Source organism: Ascaphus truei, chromosome 13 (genome assembly GCF_040206685.1).
Source record: "Ascaphus truei isolate aAscTru1 chromosome 13, aAscTru1.hap1, whole genome shotgun sequence".
Lineage (NCBI taxonomy): Eukaryota > Metazoa > Chordata > Amphibia > Anura > Ascaphidae > Ascaphus > Ascaphus truei.
Genome location: NC_134495.1, coordinates 21,515,436 through 21,526,508, shown reverse-complemented (window position 1 = coordinate 21,526,508; position 11,073 = coordinate 21,515,436). Strand labels below are relative to the sequence as shown.

At 55.7% G+C, this 11,073-nt stretch overlaps 1 protein-coding gene across 1 annotated transcript in view; it reads right to left on the bottom strand.

Moving 5' to 3' along the window:
- The window catches only part of EMID1 (EMI domain containing 1), a gene marked incomplete at its 5' end in the record, with an annotated part of 40,347 nt that extends 39,062 nt beyond the window's left edge, over positions 1 to 1,285 (bottom strand). Inside the window, one exon of the mRNA XM_075567946.1 lies at positions 1,134 to 1,285. Within this exon, the coding sequence (XP_075424061.1) occupies positions 1,134 to 1,285 (152 nt within the window). The remainder of the gene's footprint in view (positions 1 to 1,133) is intronic.
- Between the last annotated feature and the right edge of the window lie 9,788 nt (positions 1,286 to 11,073).

Sequence of the window (11,073 nt, the reverse complement as noted above, 5' to 3'; positions counted from 1 at the left end):
CCACCACTTTGACAAGCCATGGGGGCAGAAATGCGCATATATATATATATATATATATATATTATATATATATATATACATTAATATTGTCTGACATTTTGGGCTGTTTTCAGGAGGAAATCCCTATTGAAGTCAATATATATATTTCGGGCCAAAATCGGACAATATATAATTACTCCCTCAGTCTCCATGAATACCTTTTAGATTGTAAGCTCTTGGGGGTAGAGATGATTTTTGTCCCACTCGATTTTTATCCAATGCGTTATTGTGCATTTTATAACACTTTCCCCCTATAATACATCTGGTATCAATGTTCTGCTATACAACTCAAATGCACGTGTATACAATGCATGGTCTGAACCAATTGACATTTGGGAATTAACTGCAAGATTTGTCAAATTTGATATATATCGTTACCGTGCAGTACAATCATCAATCATTTCGACGCCTCCCACCGCGCCTTAGCGCGCAAGACGCAGGGGAAAAGAATGGACGCAAAAGCGTTGCTTAAAGTGCCGATTATTCTTATAATAATAGCATGTTCTTGTATAGCGCTGCTAGTTTTACGTAGCGCTTTACAGAGACATTTTGCAGGCACAGGTCCCTGCCCCGTGGAGCTTACAATCTATGTTTTTGGTGCCTGAGGCACAGGGAGATAAAGTGACTTGCCCAAAGTCACAAGGAGCCGACCCCAAGAATTGAACCAGATTCCCTGCTTCACACTCAGTGCCAGTCAGTGTCTTTACTCACTGAGCTGCCCCTTCTCCTAAACATCTCCTAAACATCTCCTAAACATCTCCTAAACATCTCCTAAACATCTCCTAAACATCTCCTAAACATCTCCTAAACATCTCCTAAACATCTTCTAAACATCAACGTTTTAGAGGGGGAAAAAGACAAAATCAGTGAGTACTGGGGGAAAAATAATCTCTTTTTAAAATCGTAAAAAATGGATAAATTTGTACCTGGGTTACGCAGGTGAGTGGTTTAACCTTTTCAGTGCCAGGTTGCTCTGGAAATGGTTAATGCTGGCTCTTGAGCAAAAAAGTGACGGCTTGCGCACCCCATATTTGGCTGTTTTATTTACGCACCCCTCCCCTAAATATCCCCCCCTTGCCATTTTCTGCCGTTACCTTCGGTGGGTAGTGAGGGGCTCCCTGGCCTTCAGTTGCCGCGCTGGGTTATATCGATAGGGAGCACCCGACACCCAGGTACAGCCACCTCCGTCCAGAAGCGCGCAGAGGCAGAGCAGAGCGCGCCAGCCGGCGCTGCCGGGCACCTGTGATATCTTTTTTCTTCTCATGGTCCAGGCGGAGAACACCCGCGCAGCGCTCAGCCTTTCCGAGTTATCTTCTCCAACCTGCCAAGGGAGGGGAAAGAGTTAAAAGCGCCCGCGTCGTGCTCCCCCCACCGCGCCCGTGCGGCCAGGACACATGGATGCAGGTAGCGCTCAGAGTGCGTCCTGCTCAGTCCCAGAGAACCGGCTTGTGATCCTAAATATACCCCCAGAGGCGCTGAGGACAGACCCGGCCTCCAGCCAACCCCTAACATGGGAGTCTAAGCCTCCCCCCTCCATGTCCCAGGCTGGGCTCCCCCCCATAAGCCTCCCCACTCCATGTCCCCAGGCTGGGCTCCCCCAATAAGCCTCCCCCCTCCATGTCCCAGGCTGGGCTCCCCCCCACCACCCCCACAGCGGAGAAAAGAAAGCTCTGCCCACTCACTCTGGAAGGGCTTAGAAATCCCAAACAATTGAGTGTTTTTAAGTAGCTTGGGACCCCCCTCCCCTTGCTCCCCCCCCCCCTCGATCTCTTTTTCTCCTCCTCTTACCTACCCTCCTTTCCTTCCCCTCCTCTTTTCACTTCCTCGCTCCTTCTCTCATTCACTCCCTTTCTCCCCCCTCCCTATCTCCCTTCTCTACCCCCCCACCTCCTCAGTCATTTTTATTCCTTGCTGAGACATTGAGACAATTCATGTCCTCTGTGGGCTGCTTTAAAATTCACAGGATCAGTCTGTCTCACTCCTGCCCCTTACCCCCCCCCCCCCTCCCACTCTCCCCCCTCCTCTCTCGCTGGCTTCTCTCTCTCTCTCCCCCCCCCCTCTCTCTCTCCCCCCCTCTCTCTCTCCCCCCCCCTCTCTCTCTCCCCCCCCCCTCTCTCTTCCCCCCCCCCTCTCTCTTCCCCCCCCCTCTCTCTTCCCCCCCTCCCTCTCTCACTTCTCCCCCCTCCCTCTCTCACTTTCTCCCCCCCCCCCCTCTCTCTCACTTTCTCCCCCCTCTCTCTCTCCCCCCCTCTCTTTCTCTCTCTCCCTCTCTCTCTCCCTCTCCCTCGTTCTCTCTCCCCTCGCTCTCTCTCTCCCTCGCTCTCTCTCTCCTCGCTCTCTCTCTCCCCCTCCCTCGCTCTCTCTCTCCCTCGTTCTCTCTCCCTCGCTCTCTCTCTCTCCTCTCTCTCTCGCTCTCTCTCTCCCCCTCTCCCCTCACTCTCGGTGTATTTGTATAATGCAAGGCCCTGTAATTAGTTTCTTTTTTTTCTTTGCACAGAGCAGTAAAATCTGCTTTGAAGGAAACTGTGGTTTTAATCAGCGTTTGTGTCTCAAAATAAAATGTTCAAAATACCGAGAAAGCCACAAAAGAACAGACCCAGTTACAGAGTCTGAGAAAAAATGGGAGAGGGGCTCCCTCAGCCTGTCACACACACACACACACACACACACACACACACACACACACACACACACACACACACACACACACGGGGGGGGGGGGGCTTCCGTCAGTCCGTCAGTGTCACACACACACACACACACACGGGGGGGGGGGGGGGCTCCGTCAGTCTGTCAGTGTCACACACACACACACACACAGGAGGGGGGGCTCCATCAGCCTGTCAGTGTCACACACACACACAGAAGGAGGGGCTCCGTCAGTCTGTCAGTATCACACACACACACATACACACACACACACACACACACACACACAGGAGGGGGGCTCCGTCAATCTGTCAGTGTCACACACACACACAGGGAGGGGGGCTCCGTCAGTCCGTCAGTGTCACACACACACAGGGAGGGGGGCTCCGTCAGTCTGTCAGTGTGTCACACACACCACAACACACACACACACACACACACACACACACACACACACACACACACACACACACACACACACACACACGAGGGTGGCTCCCTCAGTCTGTCAGTGTTACACACACACGAGGGGGCTCCATCAGTGTCCACACACACACACACAGGAGGGGGGCTCCGTCAGTCTGTCAAGTGTCACACACACACACACACACACACACACACACACACACACACACACACACACACACACACACACACACACACACACAGACGAGGGGGCTCCATCAGTGTCACACACACACACACAGGAGGGGGGCTCCGTCAGTCTGTCAGTGTCACACACACACACACACACACACACACACACACACACACACACACACACACACACACACACACACACACACACACACACACACACACACGGGGCTCCCTCAGTCTGTCAGTGTTACACACACACGAGGGGGCTCCATCAGTGTCACACACACACACACACAGGAGTGGGGCTCCGTCAGTCTGTCAGTGTCACACACACACACACACACACACACACACACACACACACACACACACACACACACACACACACACACACACACACACACACACACACACACACACACACACACACACACACACGAGGGGGGGCTCCCTCAGTCTGTCAGTGTTACACACACACGAGGGGGCTCCATCAGTGTCACACACACACACACAGACGAGGGGGGCTCCATCAGTGTCACACACACACAGGAGGGGGGCTCCGTCAGTCTGTCAGTGTCACACACACACAGGAGGGGGGCTCCGTCAGTCTGTCAGTGTCACACACACAGGAGGGGGGGCTCCGTCAGTCTGTCAGTATCACACACACACACACAGGAGGGGGGCTCCGTCAGTCTGTCAGTGTCACACACACAGGAGGGGGGCTCCGTCAGTCTGTCAGTGTCACACACACACACACACAGGAGGGGGGCTCTGTCAGTCTGTCAGTGTCACACACACACACAGGAGGGGGGCTCCCTCAGTCTGTCAGTGTCACACACACAGTGAGGGGGGGCTCCGTCAGTCTGTCAGTGTTACACACACACACAGGAGGGGGGCTCCGTCAGTCTGTCAGTGTCACACACACAGGGAGAGGGGGGCTCTGTCAGTCTGTCAGTGTCACACACACACAGGGAGGGGGCTCCCTCAGTCTGTCAGTGTCACACACACAGGAGGGGGGGCTCCGTCAGTCTGTCAGTGTCACACACACAGGAGGGGGGCTCCGTCAGTCTGTCAGTGTCACACACACAGGGAGGGGGCTCCGTCAGTGTCACACACACAGGGAGGGGGCTCCGTCAGTCTGTCAGTGTCACACACACACACACACAGGAGGGGGGCTCCGTCAGTCTGTCAGTGTCACACACACAGGGAGGGGGCTCCGTCAATCTGTCAGTGTCACACACACAGGAGGGGGGCTCCGTCAGTCTGTCAGTGTTACACACACAGGAGGGGGGGCTCCGTCAGTCTGTCAGTGTCACACACAAACACACACGGAGAGGGGCTCCGTCAGTCTGTCAGTGTCACACACACAGGAGGGGGGCTCCGTCAGTCTGTCAGTGTCACACACACAGGAGGGGGGCTCCGTCAGTCTGTCAGTGTCACACACACACACACAGGAGGGGGGCTCCGTCAGTCTGTCAGTGTCACACACACACACACACAGGAGGGGGGCTCCGTCAGTCTGTCAGTGTCACACACACAGGAGGGGGGCTCCGTCAGTCTGTCAGTGTCACACACACAGGAGGGGGGCTCCGTCAGTCTGTCAGTGTCACACACACAGGAGGGGGGCTCCCTCAGTCTGTCACTGTCACACACACACACACACGGAGAGGGGCTCCGTCAGTCTGTCAGTGTCACACACACAGGAGGGGGGCTGCGTCAGTCTGTCAGTGTCACACACACACAGGAGGGGGGCTCCCTCAGTCTGTCAGTGTCACACACACACAGGAGGGGGGCTCCGTCAGTCTGTCAGTGTCACACACACACAGGGAGGGGGGCTCCGTCAGTCTGTCAGTGTCACACACACACAGGAGAGGGGCTCCGTCAGTCTGTCAGTGTCACACACACACAGGAGAGGGGGGCTCCGTCAGTCTGTCAGTGTCACACACACACAGGAGAGGGGCTCCGTCAGTCTGTCAGTGTCACACACACACAGGAGGGGGGCTCCGTCAGTCTGTCAGTGTCACACACACACAGGAGAGGGGCTCCGTCAGTCTGTCAGTGTCACACACACACAGGAGGGGGGCTCCGTCAGTCTGTCCGTGTCACACACACAGGAAGGGGGCTCCGTCAGTCTGTCAGTGTCACACACACAGGAGGGGGCTCCGTCAGTCTGTCAGTGTCACACACACAGGAGGGGGCTCCGTCAGTCTGTCAGTGTCACACACACACAGGAGAGGGGCTCCGTCAGTCTGTCAGTGTCACACACACAGGAGGGGGGCTCCGTCAGTCTGTCAGTGTCACACACACAGGAGAGGGACTCTCAGTCTGTCAGTGTCACACACACAGGAGGGGGGCTCCGTCAGTCTGTCAGTGTCACACACACAGGAGGGGGGCTCCCTCAGTCTGTCAGTGTCACACACACAGGAGGGAGCTCCGTCAGTCTGTCAGTGTCACACACACAGGAGGGGGGCTCCGTCAGTCTGTCAGTGTCACACACACACAGGAGGGGGGCTCCGTCAGTCTGTCAGTGTCACACACACACAGGGAGGGGGCTCCGTCAGTCTGTCAGTGTCACACACACACAGGAGAGGGGCTCCGTCAGTCTGTCAGTGTCACACACACAGGAGGGGGGCTCCCTCAGTCTGTCAGTGTCACACACACACAGGAGGGGGGCTCCGTCAGTCTGTCAGTGTCACACACACACACACACAGGAGGGGGGCTCCGTCAGTCTGTCAGTGTCACACACACAGGAGAGGGGCTCCGTCAGTCTGTCAGTGTCACACACACACAGGAGGGGGGCTCCCTCAGTCTGTCAGTGTCACACACACAGGAGGGGGGCTCCCTCAGTCTGTCAGTGTCACACACACAGGAGGGAGCTGCGTCAGTCTGTCAGTGTCACACACACAGGAGGGGGGCTCCGTCAGTCTGTCAGTGTCACACACACACAGGAGGGGGCTCCGTCAGTCTGTCAGTGTCACACACACACAGGAGAGGGGCTCCGTCAGTCTGTCAGTGTCACACACACAGGAGGGGGGCTCCCTCAGTCTGTCAGTGTCACACACACACAGGAGGGGGGCTCCGTCAGTCTGTCAGTGTCACACACACACACACACAGGAGGGGGGCTCCGTCAGTCTGTCAGTGTCACACACACACAGGAGAGGGGCTCCGTCAGTCTGTCAGTGTCACACACACACAGGAGGGGGGCTCCGTCAGTCTGTCAGTGTCACACACACACAGGAGGGGGGCTCCGTCAGTCTGTCAGTGTCACACACACACAGGGAGGGGGGCTCCGTCAGTCTGTCAGTGTCACACACACACAGGAGGGGGGCTCCGTCAGTCTGTCAGTGTCACACACACAGGAGAGGGGCTCCGTCAGTCTGTCAGTGTCACACACACAGGAGAGGGGCTCCGTCAGTCTGTCAGTGTCACACACACACAGGAGGGGGGCTCCGTCAGTCTGTCAGTGTCACACACACACAGGAGGGGGGCTCCGTCAGTCTGTCAGTGTCACACACACACAGGGAGAGGGGCTCCGTCAGTCTGTCGGTGTCACACACACACAGGAGTGGGGGGCTCCGTCAGTCTGTCAGTGTCACACACACACAGGAGAGGGGCTCCGTCAGTCTGTCAGTGTCACACACACACAGGAGAAGGGCTCCGTCAGTCTGTCAGTGTCACACACACAGGAGGGGGGCTCCGTCAGTCTCTCAGTGTCACACACACAGGAGAGGGGCTCCGTCAGTCTGTCAGTGTCACACACACAGGAGGGGGCTCCGTCAGTCTGTCAGTGTCACACACACAGGAGGGGGCTCCGTCAGTCTGTCAGTGTCACACACACACAGGAGGGGGGCTCTGTCAGTCTGTCAGTGTCACACACACAGGAGGGGGGCTCCGTCAGTCTGTCAGTGTCACACACACAGGGAGGGGGGCTCGGTCAGTGTCACACACACAGGAGGGGGGCTCCATCAGTCTGTCAGTGTCACACACACAGAGAGGGGGGCTCCGTCAGTCTGTCAGTGTCACACACACAGGGAGGGGGGATCTGTCAGTCTGTCAGTGTCACACACACACAAGGGGGGGCTCCGTCAGTCTGTCAGTGTCACACACACACAGGGAGGGGGGGTCTGTCAGTCTGTCAGTGTCACACACACACAGGATGGGGCTCCGTCAGTCTGTCAGTGTCACACACACACAGGGGGGGGCTCCGTCAGTCTGTCAGTGTCACACACACAGGGAGGGGGGCTCCGTCAGTCTGTCAGTGTCACACACACAGGGAGGGGGGCTCCGTCCCTGTCACACACACAGGGAGGGGGGATCTGTCAGTCCGTCAGTGTCACACACACACACAGGAGGGGGGCTCCGTCAGTCTGTCAGTGTCACACACACACAGGGAGGGGGGCTCCGTCAGTCCGTCAGTGTCACACACACACACACACAGGAGGGGGGCTCCGTCAGTCTGTCAGTGTCACACACACACAGGGAGGGGGGGTCTGTCAGTCTGTCAGTGTCACACACACACAGGGGGGGGCTCCGTCAGTCTGTCAGTGTCACACACACACAGGAGGGGGGCTCCGTCAGTCTGTCAGTGTCACACACACACACAGGAGGGGGGCTCCGTCAGTCTGTCAGTGTCACACACACACACAGGAGGGGGGCTCCGTCAGTCTGTCAGTGTCACACACACAAGGAGGGGGGATCTGTCAGTCTGTCAGTGTCACACACACACACACAGGAGGGGGGCTCCGTCAGTCTGTCAGTGTCACACGCACACACACACACACACAGGAGGGGGGCTCCGTCAGTCTGTCAGTGTCACACACACACACACACAGGAGGGGGGCTCCGTCAGTCCGTCAGTGTCACACACACACACAGGAGGGGGGCTCCGTCAGTCTGTCAGTATCACACACACAGGGAGGGGGTCCGTCAGTCCGTCAGTGTCACACACACACACAGGAGGGGGGCTCCGTCAGTCTGTCAGTGTCACACACACACAGGAGAGGGACTCTCAGTCTGTCAGTGTCACACACACAGGAGAGGGACTCTCAGTCTGTCAGTGTCACACACACACAGGAGGGGGCTCTCTCCCGCTGCTGGCTACTTACTATATATACGCATGCTGACTACCTCTATATTGTAAGTAGCCAGCAGCGGGAGAGGGTGCTCCAAGACCATTTATTGTGCTGCGCAATGGTGTGTTTTTTCCCCTTCTTAATCTAGTTTGGCTCGATATGGAGGATTGAACATTATCTCACCTGTGATTTCAAGGGGTTACCACTCGCCCCTCCCCCCCCCCCCCCCACATCGTCTCCACAGGACTGTTTTTTTCATTTGGGACTGATATTGTATATCTGGACCTGCGCCCAGGACTGTGAGCTCATTTATTACCATAAAAGTTCCAGAGCGAAGTATAATGTGCGATGTATGTGTATGTGTATATGTGTAACCCCCTTTGTAAGTGCATGCAGCAGAAACACACACTGCCCCCTGCATGGCTCCCCCCCAAGGTGTGTCCAGGATGGGGCTTGTGATGAACATGGTCTCAGCCAATGACCTTGGACTCAGGAGAAGAGTCAATGAGTCCATGGTGGAGCACACAGGGGCAGAGCTGCGGCGACCCTGAGGGACCTCGGGGCAGGTATAAGTGGTTAGGAACCAGTCTGTGAGTGGAACGCCCAGATAGCAGATCCAATCCAGGAGTGGAGCCAGCGCTGAGCTGCAGCCTGCCTGATACCGGGAGGCTGAGGGGATCCTCCTAATAAGACAAGGGGTACCAAAGTCTTTGTGAAGCACTGGCCCGCTGCATTCAAACACTAACTACAAGAGCTCCAATGGTGTACCGGCACCTATACACAGGTCCATAAGCACAGGTCCGGTGGTCACGGGGAGAGTCACTGGTCTACACCTTCACATCTGGGAAATGACATGCAAATGAGCACACAGTGCCACCTTTTGTCTCAAGACCAGATTACATGGAAAACCCTTAAGCCAATGCATGCTGCTTTAAACACAGCCTTTAAACATAGCCTGGGATGAGATGCAAAGCCAATAAACCCACTCACAGACAGACTGTTTCGACCTTGTGGGTCTCATCAGTGTGAGGTTGGTTGTACTGGCTTTGCAATTTGAGACTTTGGGTAGGTCTTCACCACACATTATTTAAGTTATGATGGGTGAAAAGGTGACTAAAAACCCTCCACCGTTTAATGTGTGGTGAAGACCTACTCTTAGTCTCAAATTGCAAAGCCAGTACAACCAACCTCACACTGATGAGACCCATAAGGTCGAAACAGTCTGTCTCTGAGTGGGTTTATTGGCTTTGCATCTCATCTCAAGCTATGTTTAAAGGCTGTGTTTAAAGCAGCATGCATTGGCTTAAGGGTTTTCCATGTAATGTGGTCTTGAGACAAAAGGTGGCACTGTGTGCTCAGTTGCATGTCATTTCCCAGAATCCCTTGCTGCAGTGGAAGCACTGTATGCTAGGTGATAATGGTGAAAGGCAGGGTTGCAGACCTGTCTAAGACATGTGAATATGCTCACAAGTAATATTTGTATATGCTATATGCTAACGGTGGAGGGTTTTTAGTCACATTTTCACCCACCATAACTTAAATAATATATGTATATATATATATTCGGTGTTTAAAGAGAACTACGATATAAATACTCTTGTGTTATTTACATCACTGGGGCATGTTTCCATTTGTCTGACCTACGGCTGTGTGTTGGGTAAGAAATAAGGTAGGAGGATTCGGGCCCCCACCTTAGCAGCGGGTGTCTAAGGTAAAAGAGAGGGGTTACATATGTATAATTCAGAGCAATGCAGATATATATATATATATATATATATTATACTTTCATTGCATAGCGATGTACTGCAGCTCCCTCCTGCTCTCTCCATCTGTCTCCCCCTACTCCCCTCCTGCTTTCTCCATCTCTGTCTCCCCTACTCCCCTCCTGCTGTCTCCCCCTGCTCCCCTCCTGCTCTCTCCATCTCTGTCTCCCCCTACACCCCTCCTGCTCTCTCCATCTGTCTCCCCCTACTCCCCTCCTGCTCTCTCCATCTGTCTCCCCCTACTCCCCTCCTGCTCTCTCCCTCTCCTCCTGCTCTCTCCCCCTCTCTTCCTGCTCTCTCCCTCTCCTCCTGCTCCCCCCTCTCCTGCTCTCCCTCTCCACCTGCTCCCTCTCTTCCTGCTCTCCCTCTCTCCTCTTTTTCGCTTTGCTCCCCCCCTCCTCCTGCTCCCACTCTCCTCCTGCTCGCCCCTCCCCTGCTCCCCCTCTAATCCTGCTCCTCCTGCTCTCCCCCTCTCCCCCTCCTCCTGCTCTCCCCCTCCTCCTGCTCTCCCCCCCCCTCCTGCTCTCCCCCTCCTCCTGCTCTCCCCCCTCCTTCTGCTTGCCCCTCCCCTGCTCCCCCTCTAATCCTGTTCCCCCTCCTCCTGTTCCCCCTCCTCCTGCTCCCCCCTCTCCTTCCCCTCTCTTCCTGCTCCCCCTCTCCTCCTGGTCTTCCCTCTCCCTCTGCTCCCCCTTCTCCTCTTACTCGCTTTGCTCCCCCCCTCCTCCTGCTCCCACTCTCCTCCTGCTCTCCCCCTCCTCCTGCTCCCCTTCTCCTCCTGCTCTCCCCCTCCTCCTGCTCGCCCTCTCCTCCTGCTCCCCCCCTCTCCTCCTGCTCTCCCTCTCCTCCTGCTACCCCCCCCCCCTCTCCTCCTGCACTCTGCACGCTGTGACACGTTCCTAGAATATGCAGTTCTGCCTGACTGGGAATCATACTTACATCGTCCGCCTG